Source organism: Rhineura floridana, chromosome 14 (assembly GCF_030035675.1).
Source record: "Rhineura floridana isolate rRhiFlo1 chromosome 14, rRhiFlo1.hap2, whole genome shotgun sequence".
In the NCBI taxonomy this organism is placed as follows: domain Eukaryota; kingdom Metazoa; phylum Chordata; class Lepidosauria; order Squamata; family Rhineuridae; genus Rhineura; species Rhineura floridana.
The window spans coordinates 2,345,302-2,360,838 of record NC_084493.1 but is presented as its reverse complement, the minus strand read 5'-3'; the positions used below and the strand labels follow the sequence as shown (position 1 = coordinate 2,360,838).

The 15,537-nt window shown below is 43.3% G+C and overlaps 1 protein-coding gene across 4 annotated transcripts in view; it reads left to right on the top strand.

Annotated features, from left to right (window-relative positions):
- MAP2K5 (mitogen-activated protein kinase kinase 5) overlaps positions 1–7,425 on the top strand; it is a 142,777-nt gene extending 135,352 nt beyond the window's left edge. For 2 of the 4 annotated variants that reach the window (XM_061595526.1, XM_061595525.1), the window contains one exon: positions 7,064–7,425. In XM_061595526.1, coding sequence (XP_061451510.1) covers positions 7,064–7,177 — 114 coding nt within the window. In that variant the 3' untranslated portion in view covers positions 7,178–7,425. The remainder of the gene's footprint in view (positions 1–7,063) is intronic. The other 2 variants (XM_061595530.1, XM_061595528.1) reach the window with 1 other exon arrangement.
- The last annotated feature ends 8,112 nt before the right edge of the window (positions 7,426–15,537 follow it).

Genomic DNA, 15,537 nt, shown 5'->3' with positions numbered 1-15,537 from the left:
TAAGAACTTCAGGGTTCCAAGGAAAATAGAAATCAGGCTAGGATCTGGGAGACAACCTGGGTTCAAATCCCCACTCAGCCATGAAGCTCACTGGGACACCTTGGGCCACTCTTTGTCTAACCTACCTCACAGGGTTGTTGTGAGGATGAAATGGAGAGGGAGAGAACCACATGTGCCCCTTGAGCTCCTTGAAGGAAAAGGTGGGATGTAAATGTAACAATAAGAATAACAACAGAAGTAAATATGGTACACATTTCTTTACAAATTTCTTTTAAGTCTATATATCCCCACTTTTGGCATTCTTCCTGCCTTCATTTCCCTGTTCTGCAACTAATGCAAGTACACACCCTGTGTGTGGCTCTTCCTCTTGGTGCTGCGTCTCTCTGTTCCACCCAGCTCCACTTTCTTGTGTTGTACCCTACAACAGGAGTGGCCCTGCAGACGTTGTTGGAGGACTTGCGTTGGCCCCAGCCACCGTGGCCATTGGTCAGGATTGATGGACGTTATGGTCCAACAACATCCAGAGGACCACAGGTTCTTCATCCACGTGTTAGAACTTTTACCGTACGCAATCTGGGCAGAGATTAGTTACAAGAAGAGAAGGAGCTGTCCTTGTGGATTGAGCCAGCTTGGTGGTGTGGCAATGCATATTTAGCCCGTCGGGTGTTGCTGCCCATTCAGTGCTGGACCTGAGTGCTCAGTTCACAAGATCTCAAGAAGGGCCAGAAACATGAGCCAAGAGAAGAGGCAAGTTAGAGCCAGAGTACGGAACGGCAAGGGAAAGGGAGCTAGCCCACTGAGAGCTAAAAGAAGAAATTATATGATATTGTAAGGGATTTGTACCATCAGCTTCCAGGGAGTAATGGGTCCCTGCTGCTGGAGATTCTTCAGTCAGGGTTTCTCTCCTCAGGAGTAGCATTATGGAAAGAGAGACCTTGTGCTATGAGGTGGGTGCTACCCCTTCCAGGGCAGGCTTGGTTGATTAGGTCTGTGGAGGAAGAGAGGTGGAGGTGAGGGAAAGTTAGGGAGAGGGTTTGGGTACAAGGGATCCAGCAGACCTAAATGCTGTGGGGCTAACTCAAACCGTAAATGACATGGATCATGGATTGGGGCCATGTGAGAGTAGAGGGCCATACCTCAGTGGCAGCACATCTGGCTTGCATGCAGAAGGTCCAGGTTCAATCCCCTGCATCTCCAGTTAGGGCTGGGAGAGACTCCTGCCTGCAACCGTGGAGAGCTGTTGCCAGTCAGTGCAGACAGTATTGAGCTAGGTGGGCCAATGTCTCAGTATAAGGCAGCTTCCTATGTTCCTAGAGTAGAGAACAAGATTAGTGAAAAGAGACATTGAGGGGTTGAAACGCCCCTATAGGTAGCTGTTTCAAAGCAGGGAGAAGGGAGAGAAGCTTCCCCTCTGGTACTCTTGGTGACCTGGGAATAAAATTAGGGTTGAATGCCAAGGATTCTCAGAGCAGCTCAGTATGAATTCAGGGGAGGGGTGTCAGACACTCTGGCTCTCGGACAAGATGCCTCTGATGATCCAGAAACAACTAGAGAAAAAGCTGCGATACCACATAGTGCAGTTCTCAAGCAAGCAACCAGCCTGGGTTCTCCTCGAAGCCTCCAAGGTCATCTTCAAGCTTTCAGAATAGGGTTTACTTAACACAGAGGAGAGGGCCACAGGGCCGAGTGCACTAGCCCTGCCCCCTTACTGTTTTCATTGCCCTGCAAGAGTTGGAGGGCGACCTGCTGAAATGGGGTCCCCCTACTTGAGATGAGCACAGGTTCAATAGAAGAGGACATCTACGTTATGCCACAGCCCATTTCCTCTGTTGTGCTGCATCATAAGCCTTCTGCTTTGCCCAGCCACATGCAGAGTGAAGTTGTAGGAGTCAAAGCGATGGGGGAAATACTTGGGATGTCAGCAAGGCAAAGCACCTTGGTAACACCCTATGGAATAGAGCTTGCAGTGGAGATCCTCATTCTCCTAAGCTCCAAATCCAGCTCCAGGAGCTGGTGGGTCTTGACCCCACACCAAGCAGATAATTCAACTCTTGTCCAGGGAAGTGTTTGCTACAAGAGAAAATACATGTCAAGCTTCTGTGCATTTACATTTCTGCAACATTACCTTGTAAAATGAAGGGAATCTATACAGGAATATTTGAGTACCAAAGGTACCTCGCCTCAGTTGTTCATGCTCTGGTAACTTCGAGATTGGATTACTGTAATGCGCTCTACATAGGGTTGCCCTCGAAGACAGTTCGGAAGCTTCAGCTAGTGCAGAATGCGGCAGCTAGACTATTGACGAGGACCAGTTGGTCTTCGCACATAACTCCTGTTCTGGCTCGCCTGCACTGGCTACCTATTTGCTTCCTGGTGAGATTCAAGGTGCTGGTTATGACCTATAAAGCCTTACATGGCGTGGGACCGCAATACCTGGTGGAACGCCTCTCCCGCTATGAACCTACCCGTTCACTTTGTTCGTCATCTAAGGCCCTCCTCCGGGTACCAACTCATTGTGAAGCCCGGAGGGTGGTTACTAGATCTAGGGCCTTTTCTGTAGTGGCCCCCGAGTTGCGGAATAGCCTCCCCGAAGAGGTACGCCTGGCGCCTACATTATTATCTTTTCGGCGCCAGGTAAAGACCTTTTTATGCTCCCAGGCATTTTAATCATTTTAATCTTTTTAGCTTTAATCTTATCATACTAATCCTTTCTATTTTCTTGCATTTTGTCTAATTGTATTTTGTTTTTGTGTTGTATATGTTTTGTGTGTTTTACTATTATGATGTATGTATTTTACCCTATGCTGTTTACCGCCCTGATAGCTACTTGCTATGGGCGGTATATAAATGCAACAAAATAAATAAAATAAATAAATTTGGTTTTGGAGCAGTGTTGCTCAAGGACAAAGGGGGTCCCATGGATGCCAGTGACTTTCATTTGTTGCTGACGTGTACAAGGAGCAACATCAAGTTTCCTCCTTTTCTTTTTCATTATGTCCTTCCCTGCTTGTGTGTGGTATTTGTTTCTTCTTTCCTTAGGAATGAGAGTGTCTGGTTAACAAATGGGTTCTGTCTCTTTCTAACAGCCTGGAACGTCATTATACCTGCACAAACTGCCAGCTCTGTTTCTCTCCCACCCACCCTCTCTTCATTCAGCCCCTCCAGCTGTATCTCTCCTTACTTCCTACGGTCTTCCTTGTCTTCCACCTCAGTGGAATCCATTCACCAGTGGGGGAAACACTGAAGGAACTGTTTCGCGGCTCTTCTTTTTTTGTGTTTCTACCTCCAAAGCACTCTTTCCTTGTGCCTACACTTGTTTCTTTCTGTGACTCTACCTGCTTGGAAAAGGCCTCCCCTCTTCCATACCTAGGACCACTCTGGCCTGCAAAATGTGATGATGCCTCCCCAAAAAACCTACAGACCCCTCCAAATTGTTGCCCGTCTCTTTCCTGCTGTGTTGCAGTTGCTGCTAAATTCATCTTGTGTTACCTTTTTTCCTATTGCTTCTACATGAACTTCAAACTTGTGGTTAGAAACTTAACAGTCAACACTGTGTGCCTCCACGTACCAGTGCTGTCTAATCTTTGTTTATCCCCAACAGTGTGAGACCAAATCCATCCCTTTTGAAAATGAGTGCTGGGTTTGTATATATACAGAACATAACACAGGAGGCAAGTTAGACCACTGGTCCGTCTAATGCCTTGCTGTCTATACTGTCTGCAGTGGCTCTCTAGGGTTTCAGAGAGGCGTCTTTCCCAAGGATTGGAAATGCCAAGGATTAAGCCTGCATGGCAAAGCATGTGCTTCACTACTGAGCTGCAACTTCCTGAATGCAAAGCATGCACTTTCCCACCATGCTTTAACTCTTCCCCAAGGGAAGTTTCTGTAGAATTTGTATAGATTTATGGTGCTTTATAGTAAGGAAATGCTTGTTTTTGAAGCCATTCCCCACACACACACACCAAACAATCATGAGTTTGAGCAGATTTTGCTCCATGAAAGCAACAAGTTCCCAACCTTGCCCTCCTCCTCACTTCTAAGCACTGAGCTTGCAACCCCCTGTGAATTTAACTGAAGCTCTGCCCTCCCACCTCTCAGGTTAACTCTTGCAGCACAATTGCTCTTCCGTCCTCCCATCGAGTGGCATACCCAGAGCTGCGAGTTACCATTTTGTTTTCCAGATACCCTTGCTGTCTCTCTTGCTGTGGCTAATCCTGAGCAAGGCAAGATTCTTTTTACATAGCGTGAGATGGATTTTTCCACAGGAGGGAGCTTCTCCACTGTAAAGGAGATTCATGGTAGAAATGGACTGACTTTGTTTAATGGTTGGTTTTACTGGCCCAGTGTGTGCGCTTCTCTTTTTGTCTCTGGGATCTTTATTTGTTTCTCTCTGCATTCTTCCTTGACCTTCCTTGTTTGCCAGTATTCTTTGTGGCTGGCTTATTTAAAAGGCCAGGCAGGTAATTGTAAGTTTTATTGTGAATAAGGACATTTGTTCCTTTCCTCCGGGGATCTCCAAGAGTTTTACAAACACTTAAGTGAATTTAACCTTGTGGCATTCTGTGAAGTCAGTAAGAGTAATTACTGTAAGACACTTGGGTACCAGAAGACGAAGTACCAGACTTGACCAGGAGGTTATTGGAGAGGGAGCCGGTTTTGGCACTTATAAATGCCTAAGTTAGCCAATCTGAAAAATAATGCAAAATGTACAAATTATTTGCAGTTCCTCTTGTCGCTTCTTGGTGTATTTAGCAGGAGTTGTGTGCATGGGAGAGGAGAGCATCCCATCATTGTCAGTCGAAGGACAGAGGGGCTTGTTGCCCCCAGGATGATTGTGATTGGGAGATGGAGGAGAAGCGGGGCAAGCCTGTCTCTTAGGCAGATTCATGTTGCAGAAATGGTGCAAATTTAGAACGAACCTAAAAAAACGTTGGTGTCTTTGTGCCATCCAGAGTGATTAGAGCCTTTTTAAAAAGCCAAGAAAATATGGAAGCGACTTGCTTGCCTAAATACCAATAATCTGTTGTTAAAAAAAAAAAAAAAGGGCAGGTGAAATATTTCTAGCACAAATTGTTGGGTTTTTCCTCATGTCCAGGGGTTTCCTGCTAGATCTCACATTTTGCGCACATGTGATTGTGTCTCCTCCACCTCCATCCTCACCAGCTTCTCCCTTTCTGTCCATCTCCCTCTGCCATGGATTTGGCCCACTTCCATCTCCATCTCCTTTTTGCTAAGCATAGCCAGTGTGGTGTAAGGTGTTGGACTACAACCTGGGAGAGCAGGGTTCAAATCCCCACATAGCCATGAAGCTCACTGGGTGACCTTGGGCCAGTCACTGCCTCTCAGCTTCATGAAAACCCTCTTCATAGGGTCACCATAAGTCGGAACTGACTTGAAGGCAGTACACCCTTCTCACCACCGCCACCCTCTTATGCTGATAAGACACCCAAATGCTCTTGTAGAATTTAGGTCCATATTACTCCATCCCACACCATTTTAACTGTTGCAATTGGCTATCAGGAAACAAAGACAATGAGATCTCCTTCAGGCCACTGATGAGGCTGGTGCAATGATTCCAGAACACGGTCGTCTTGACTTCATTTCATTTCATTTATTTCATTTTTAAACCGCCCATAGCGAATAGCTCTCTGGGCAGTGAACAAAACAAGATTAAAATACAATATTACAATAAAATTACAATAAAATCAGCAACAAGTTAAATGAAAAAAAAAATTAAATGAAACACATTGAACATTAAAATGCCTGGGAGTATAGCCAGGTCTTAACCTGGCGCCTAAAAGAAAGTACTGAAGGCGCCAGGCTTGTTTGCTTTGTTCTTTGATCAGCTGGAGCTGTGTGCTGCTGGGCTAAAAGGCCATACGGGAAGAGGGGGATTGGAAGACTCTTCGGTAGGCTGCATGCTAGGTTGGCCATGGGAAAGACCCAGGGTCAAAGTCCAACTCAGCCAGTAGAACAAGTCTGTATCATGGGATATCTAACCTGCCTCCTGTTTTGAACACCATGAAAAGAGAAAGTGTGTCAGTGGATGACTTTTGACAGAAAGTTCCAAGGCTCCTGGGGATCCTGGCCCCTAATCTCAGGGCAGGGAAGTGCCTCAAGTTGCTTGCCGGTAAGGGGGAAGCATTCTACGCATGCTCAATGGCATATCCTTCTGTCTGATTATTCCATGCATCGTAAAGCTAAATTTGTTAGCTCCTGCACAGGTCTCAAGGTCTGTGTTCCTTTTTTTTAAAAAAAGCAGGTATCTTTCCCCCATGGTACCAAACTGAAAATCCTAAGTGTTGCATTCCTAGAGGTTCCAAGGGATGACCGGATGGGGCTCCCAAGAAAGAGGGAACGGAGCTTCTACCCTCAGCCATGTGCCCCAGTGGTCTGTGTGGTCTCTGCTTTCTGTCTCTCTGCCACAGCCCACCTAAGTAACTGCCAGCCCCATCTCCCATGATGTCTTTGTCATCTGCTTGGGAATAAGATGGGAAATGCATCTCCATTAATATTGGGAAGTTAGGCCAACAATCTGACGATGACTATAGTAAAAACTATAGGATAGCAATAAGCACCTGGGAAGCCTATTTGTCTTCTGCCCTTCGGCTGAACTGGAAGGGCAACACACCCTTTTTTCTTGTAAAATATTTGTCGCCTTCTCAGATTGGGCTTTTTTAAAAAAACAAAAACGCCAGTTTATATATTTTTAACTTTAAAACAATGTTCCCCCTGGAAAAGGAAAACATCAAGGCCCTTCGTTTAGGGATAGAATACTTGCTTGCATGCAGAAGGGCCCTGATTCAGGTCTGGAATCCTCCCGTCAAAAGGAACCGAAGGCTGTTTCTTGCATTCATTCGATGTCAGTTGGTGCCTGGGAATTGCAAGTGGGGAGAGTGTTGCTGTGCTGAGGCCTTTCTCTTGCGCTTCCCAGAAGGCGTCTGGTTTGCCATTGAGAAAACAGGGTCCCGGATGAAATGAGCCATTGGTCTGATCAGGAGGCTGTTCTTAAGTTCTTAGATGCTTGAAATCTTTTGTCTGAGTTCATCTTTGCTTCTCTTAGGGCCACCTCTTCGTCGTCCAGTACAATGATGGGAATGCTGAGGTCGTTTCCATGTGGGTGTGCCGGATGTTGGAGGAGAGGCGTTTGCAGCAGCAGCAGCAGGGATCTCAGTGAGCAGAAGACATGCTGAATGTCCAAGTAGCAGAGAGGCTGGCACTAGCCAGAGGCCACCCAGCCTTTTTGATGCTTTGGTGGGAGACTCTGATGAAGGCATATGGCTGTGTGTGTGATGACTTTTTATTCAGGAAATATTATTTTCTTGATTGTACTAACCCACACACACACCCCAATTATCATCCACCATGCTGTATCCTGAAACCTTATGACAATATTATATATTTTATTAAACTTATTGTATATTTCTTGGCTTCAGACTATTTTATACTCCTTTTGAACGTTTTGCTGGCTTAAAAAAAAAATGGGCAGCTTGGATAAATTGCTGGATATGAATTTAACTGTCCTGTGGACTGAGTCATGTCTGCTTGAGTTTTTAATTTTAACTAACAAAATGAGTGGAAACTGGCCAGCCGGAGGAAATAAAGATATTGGAAGAATGAAAAGTCTAACGAGGCTCACTTACAGGATGTGAGCTAAATTTGTATTCATTATCGACGAGTGTGCTGTTAATCAAAGGAGCTCTAGGAGCAACATACAGGAAAATGAGGTCAGTGTGCAAAGCGTTTCTGCCTGTTTTAGTTGGATAACGTAATGGAAACTTGGGTGTACTTATTTTTACCAGTAATAACACAATGATTGTCCTGGTGGATCGGATCAAAGGACTCTGTTCCCACAATGTCCATCCCAGTGCATGTGGACACATGAATTCAGCATACTTAAGATGTTCTGAACACACGGGGTCTGTGCTCAAGCCGCTCATTCCTTGTCTATCCACACTACAAATGGCTGGAGCTGGTGGGGTGGAATGCAGGGATTCCCAACAGCAGGTAGGGCCAGAGGCAATGACAAGCAGAGCCAACTGATTCTAGTTTTGTTCCCTTCCTCTCCATGCTTGGCTCTACAAGGGCAACGCAGACTGAGGAGGAGGAAGCTGGCAGCCAAGGCCATCCCCGGGGCTGGTTGTAAGCAAGAAGGCAGGCAAGTGGGGGCTAGCTGGGGGCAGACTGAAGCTGGTGGGGCAGTGTCTCACTAGCCCCAATGGACCATCCTCCACTGATGCCTGGAGGTGTAAACTGAAAATCCCTCTTCATGTCAACTGTTCCATACAGCCATTCAAGGATCATGGCCTGGCAATGCAGGTGAGCCCCCGGTGCACATTTTGGCTCTTACTCATTGTCAAATGTTTCTAGAAGTCGCTGTAGGCTCTGGGAAGAGAAACCACCAGTGGGGGCTATGATGTGTGTGATGAGCCATTCCATCAGGCTGCAGTAGATGGATAAAGGGAAGCAAGGCCTCTCCATTGACTCGGCTCTGCTGCTAAGAGACGTGGCTGCCTTTGGTGCTTCGCTGTCCTGAACTGCTTCCATCCTGGCTGGTCCTTTATAAGAGCTGGTGCTTGAGTTTGCCTTTTCCCCCTTGTGTGACCTGGCTTTTAATACTGCAGCCTGAGGACAGGGACTGTCCTGTTTTTTATTGCTGTCCAAGCTGCTCCAGGAACAGTTTAAGGAAAATACTTTAATAAATAAAGCAGTACACATGAATGGCCCACCATAAAGAGACGTTGGGACAGTGGGTTGGATCCAATGTAGTGCTAAGTTAAAGTCACTTAGTGGTATCCTTTTTTCACTGATGTTTTGCACCAGCAGAACATTGATGAGCAAGAGAATGCATAAATAGTTTGCTGGTAAATTTGTTGCACAATACATTGCACAACCTGTTGTGGAACGGGCTTTTGCGAGCGCATCTGTTGCATTGGATTCCTCTGTCACACAACATTAAATCTCGCACAACAAGAGCCTTTGTGCCATCAGGCAGAGAATGTTGGATATAGCATCCCATTGTCAATGGCCTCAAATGGAAAATGTACACTGAGTGGTGTCCCTAAAGCAAAGACTAAGTGATGGTGTATGGTCTTTGCAGCAGTATATCTCCCCTTTCCATTGTTCAAATACTGCTGTTCTGCCTGGATTTATTATTTATTTGTTTGATTTATATCCCGCCCTGCCTCCCAGCAGGAGCCCAGGGCGGCAAACAAAAGCACTAAAAACACTTTAAAACATCATAAGAACAGACTTTAAAATACATTAAAACAAAACATCTTTAAAAACATTTTTAAAACAGCTTTGAAAACATCTTTAAAAAGAAAAAAGGTTAAAGACAGTGTTTTTTTTTTAAGGTTTACAAACACATTGAAAAGCAATTCCAACACAGACGCAGACTGGGATAAGGTCTCAACTTAAAAGGCTTGTTGAAAGAGGAAGAATAGTCTTTACCTGGAGGACTCACCCCTACCAGAAAAGGTGCAGCTCTCATAGGGGCAGGAGACAGTCTCCTCGGGAGTAAGGAGGCCTGTCTGGAAAAAAAGCCTTCTTCCCCCAGTTTCTGCCTAGCACTGTCCAAATACTAGACTTCCAAGTTAGCAGCCATCTTGACAGGTGAAAAATTATGAGCAGCCTCTAGTATTCCACTTTTGTTGATTCCAGTTTTGCTTGATACTTTTGAAGTGTTTTACTAGACCAGTGTTTGGATTTAAAATTATTTTAAAAATCTCCAAATTCATTTATTTCTCAGGTTTTTTAAAAAAATTCTTCAAGATGTTCTGGTGGCTTGAGACTTTATGATAGCAAACGAAAGTGTTTACACTGAGGTAGCCATTTGTGCTGCTATGTCACTAAAACCCTGAAGAGGATCATGAAAAGGTTGGAAATACGCAGGCCTCTTGTAAGAAATTTCTGCTGAACAATTACAAATCCTAACCATTACTTCAGAGGTAGACTGGAAAATACTTTGCTTCCTTCCTTAGAGGGATCATCAATCTTCAGGTGAAGGATAGAGATTGCAGGCATGAACTTATAGACTAAAGTTTGTCTTAATTGCTCCAATGTCACAACCTCTCTGGCAGATAACAGTACAATGAATGACTCAATGTGACCGGTAGCTGCAGGTGCTTTTTTCTAAAAGTGAGACAAATTTCTTTCCTTTGAGCCAACTGTGTTGAGGCAGTACTTTCATATATTTATTTCCTAATGTTTTACATATACTTTCCATATATAAAAGGTCTTTCCATTAAAATTAGGCCACAAAAAATTATATATATATATATATATATATATATATACACAAAGCTGTACTCTTTAGCCTCCTAGCTCCAAAGGGTTGTACAGTTTTGACCCATCCAGTTTCTGTTTATCAGCCATACATCAAAGACTGATAAAGGATGCAAATCAATGGTCTAAGCATGTTAACTGATGAAGAGCGTAGGTTCTAAAACTATCAATTAGCAATTTTAGAGAGAAGGTGGTGGCATGGTTAAAAACAACCCTTTGGACTTGACAATAAGTTATAGTAATTAATTAGCCATTTGCTCAACCATCCCTTCTTCAAGGTTGTATTAACCCTTTGTAAATGGTATGAAATCTACTTGCATGTGTACACAAAGCAATTCTATATATATACCAGCGCCCTTGCTAAAATTGCCACACAATTGCTGGGGCATCACGTTATCCGTTTCACTCACATTTATGTTATGTCAATTTTGTTTGCCCCTTCTATCTATCTATCTATCTATCTATCTATCTATCTATCTATCTATCTATCTATCTATCTATCTATCTATCTATCTATCTATCTATCTATCTATCTATCTATCTATCTATCTATCTATCTATCTATCTATCTATCTATCTATCTATCTATCTATCTATCTATCTATCTATCTATCTATCTATCTATCTATCTATCTATCTATCTATCTATCTATCTATCTATCTATCTATCTATCTATCTATCTATCTATCTATCTATCTATCTATCTATCTATCTATCTATCTATCTATCTATCTATCTATCTATCTATCTATCTATCTATCTATCTATCTATCTATCTATCTATCTATCTATCTATCTATCTATCTATCTATCTATCTATCTATCTATCTATCTATCTATCTATCTATCTATCTATCTATCTATCTATCTATCTATCTATCTATCTATCTATCTATCTATCTATCTATCTATCTATCTATCTATCTATCTATCTATCTATCTATCTATCTATCTATCAAAAAGGCATGCAGGACAGGGCCACATCATACATCTCCATTGGCAGAATAGTCTGCGGAGATAGCAATGGATGGAGCAGACATGAACCTCAACTCATTTATTACGCCCGGCTCTTCCCCACAAGAGCTTGGAGCACCGTCCAGTATTGTTCTCAATCAATCTCTCATCCAGACACCTTCGAAGACCATCAGGCCTGTTTCATTTCTTTTCTTTTCTACAGTGCAACTGCTGCATGTGCCTTTGGACTGTTCTGTGGCCACTCTTGGCAGCAAGGAAGAGATGGAAAGTTGGGTGACATGTACCAACAGTCTGTGCATAGGAGCCCATTCTCACTGGCTGTTCAGAAATGCTATATGCACACCCTCAGAATTGTTTTGATGTTCCTCTTCATACCCCGTGCATGAAATATGCTACTTAGGATCACTTGAGCCCAATGTGTCAAGACTCCTTATATATATATAGGCTGTGACCCTGGACTTTTCCATAACAGCGATAGAGATGCCAGCAGATCCAGCAGCATTGACCAAAAGGGAGAACTTTTGGATTTACTCTCTGGTCACATTGGCACCACATGGCCTGAACCTGGAGGACAGTACCACCACCACTTAGCTTCTGCAAAAGAAGCCCCTCTGAGCATTCCATCCTCAAAGCTCTATAACTGCCACCTTGGTAACAGCATTTCTATGTTGGCAGCTGATGAAGGCAGAAGCTGAAATGTTTTGTTAATATAATAAAAACCTCTGTTTGGTTAATCACAATTACGTTTATATATATTTTAGGTGATTAACGGAATCCTTATAGGGATCCAGAGCAAGCTTGAGTGAAGTTCTGTTTGTTGCTTTCAAAACTGTCTTATATATATATTATATAACCTAGCTCTACTGTCAAATTTACTCAAAGAAAAGGAGAACAAAACCGAAGAAATTAGCTTTTGGTGGCCTCATGTTGTCATCAAGGAAATACTGACATGCTTGGATGTTTCAGAATAAAACACACATTCAGTTGAGACAGAACATCCGTTCGGCACAACTAGGACTGGATTGCCCATAGCTTTGGGGGGAATGTACCTGGCCTCAAATATCTTCCTATTTCTCTGCACATTCCTAGTGAAGGCATAGAGACATTCTGGGCACGTTAGAAGATCTATGTGGTCAGTGGCTTTCTATGGTGTGCCACTTCTCTGTGGAATCATTTCCCTACGGTTTCCACATGGTTGGTGTACTGTACCAACCAGCCATGATTCTCAAGTGCTTCACATGAAAGATGGTTGTGTTTAATGGCTGCTGTACAGGCATACTGGTGAAGGGAGGAAAGGAGGAGTTCCACCAATACTTGTTTTCACTGAGGGTAGAAACACACTCACTGTTCTGCCACTTCCAGCATGTCTCTACTTCTGTCTCCTGAAATTGGGGGCACATAACACTAGTCAAACCCCAGCCCTCTTTACTGTAAAACCTGGTGGGAGCAGCTTGAGTATGCTTTTTTTGTTATTCCACTTCAAAGAGATTCAACTGATCAGCAGATCAACCCATTCCCCATCCAGGTGTAGTTAATGGAAACTCTTTGATCTGGTGACTAGTGTGTTTACAGCTTGAGTGTCCTGATGTGTGTCTGTACCTGTAAGGGGCAAGTTGAAATTTGACAATGGATCAGTTTCTCCCTCCCCAGTTATTAGTGGGAGATCTCACCAGTGGTACACCAGGCCAGAATTTCAGCTCTGCCATCTACAGCGGCTAAATCGCAATGCTTGAAAAGCTCAGAGCCCTCCATTGCCTTCCATTGCCTTCTGTAACACAGCCAGAAATTAACTCTCCTCCCACCTCAGATACCCTGTATGCCTTCAACAACTCCTTTTCCGAAAGGGAAAGAGCACCTCCATTCTTTATGTGTTCACGTGGGATTGTTCCTCAAGAGTACCTGTAACTCTGATTGGTATGGGGTCCACAAGTAACCACAGTCATACTTCTTTTCTTTTTTGAATTTCTTCTCTAATATATCCAAGATCAGTTCTCTAAACCATACTGTGAATTCACTCTCCTCTGAAACCTTTTTCCAACCCACAACAAAATCTGAAATGGCATCCCCTGCCATTATAGCAAAAGATTTCAGCAGATCAAAATGGCTGATGTATGATTATTGTTGTTGTTGTTATTATTGGCAAAATTAGTAGAATGATTCCTATCAGTTCTTGTTACATATATACCTGTGTACTGTAAGGTTTTCTGCAGTGCAATTGCTTTATCCCATCTTGGACCACTGTCCAAAATAGGTGTTGCCTCCAACAATTTCTATTCCAAGAGAAAGCTGACAGGAAAGGAATCATTTGCTATTGTGCCCTAAACTGTACTGGTTCTAGTGGATGTGAAAGTTGGACAGCGAAAAAAGCACATAAAAGAAAAATCAACTAATTTAAAATGTGGTGTTAGAGGAGAGCTTTGCGGATACCATGGACTGCGAAAAAGACAAATAGTTGGGTGTTAGAACAAATTAAACCAGAACTGTCACTAGAAGCTAAAATGATGAAACTGAGGTTATCATACTTTGGACACATAATGAGAAGACATGATTCACTAGAAAAGACAATAATTCTGGGGGAAATGGAAGGGAGTAAGTAGAAAGTGAGGAAGACCCAACAAGAGATGGATTGATTCCATAAAGGAAGCCACAGACCTGAACTTACAAGATCTGAACAGGGTGGTTCATGACAGATGCTACTCAACGCCCCTGATTCATAGGGTCGCCATAAGTCGTAATCAACTTGAAGGCACATAACAACAGCAAAATGCCACATAGAAATGGTATGTTAGTGGCTCAAAGTATAATGTGTTTTGGGTTGGAGTCACTGGAGGAATTTTTTTCCACATTCCAAATGGGCTGAAGTGTTTGCAGTTTCTAAAAATGTGCTTCCCAGAAAGATTTTTTTAAAGTAACTCTGTCTTCCCTGAAGCCTGCAAATGTTTGTAATTTGGCCTGTTTTTGTTTTCAAGAGCAGGGTGCTGAGGAAAAAATGTTCCTTGCATTCTTTTCACAGGCTCCCTGCTGTCAGTTTGCCAAGGGCAAAGCATCGTTCTTCCTTTTCTCAACAGTTTGAAAAAGCTCTCTTGGTGTGTGGATTTATTGGCAAAGGAAACAATTCATGGAAGGGATCAAACTGTGTCTTCAAAACAAACACACAGACCAAAAAAACCTCCAAAACCAAATTCTTTCAGCTGGGGCAAAATGAAAAAAAAAAAAGGTGAGTTTTATGCAACACTTCCACCATACCATAACTGCAGTTATCACCTGATATTCTGAACTGATTTGTATGGGGTTTTTTTGCTAGTCTGTCTCACAAGTTGCAAAGGATTAGCCGCAAAGGCTGCACATATTCAAATACACTTAACTGTCTTCTTTAAAGAGACCCTTGCTCATTTCTAGCCACAAAATTGCACAAAATTTACCACCACCACAAAAAATGTGGGGGGAATGTGTGTTTTGCATAGCGTTAGAAATAAACTCTTGGTTTGGCTGCTTGAGGTACAGTTCCAAAGATGGAAAGCAGCTAACTATGTTATGTCCATTTGCCTTTTAGATCAGATCGGATACCTCAGCCTTTCCCAAGCTGGTGATCTCCAGATGGTTTCCACTGCAGCTCCCATCAGTCATGACCATGGTGGAGTAAGCAACAAGGTTGTGTGGCTGAAGTGGAAAGATCTGGAGGACAGCAGCTTTGGGAAAGCAGGTGGACCTGCTATTGTCCTGAAGCCTCCAGTCAGCAACTAATTCTTGACAGAGGCCACATTTGGAACTGAGCCACAGGCTGAAAGGCCAACAATATGAGTTCTTCAGAGCTTCATTATCACATGAACTGAGGTCACATCCACACAACAGTTTAAAGCATTCTTATACCACTTTAACAGTCATGGCTTTCCCTCCCCCAAGAATCCTGGGAACTGTGGTTTGTTAAAGAGAGTTGCTACATGCACCCCGAGGTGCCAAATGTAATGTTTGCAAGAGGTTACAGGGAAAGATGGCCACTTCAGGAACATCTTGAGGGAGTTTTCTTTTTTTAAAATAGTTTTTATTTGTGCACTTTCAGTAATACAAACACTCAAAATAACCCTTTACTCTCCACTCTCCCTCCCCCATGCATTCCATGTGTATATATCACTCACTAAGAGGTAAGTTATTCAACAAGCTTTGTGTAAATGTACTAGTCAGTTGTAGGCAGTAGTTAGTATCATGTTAATTGTCACAGTGAGTTACTCCAGAAATTGCCATGAGTCAATGGTGGCTTCCTCATCATGTTGCCT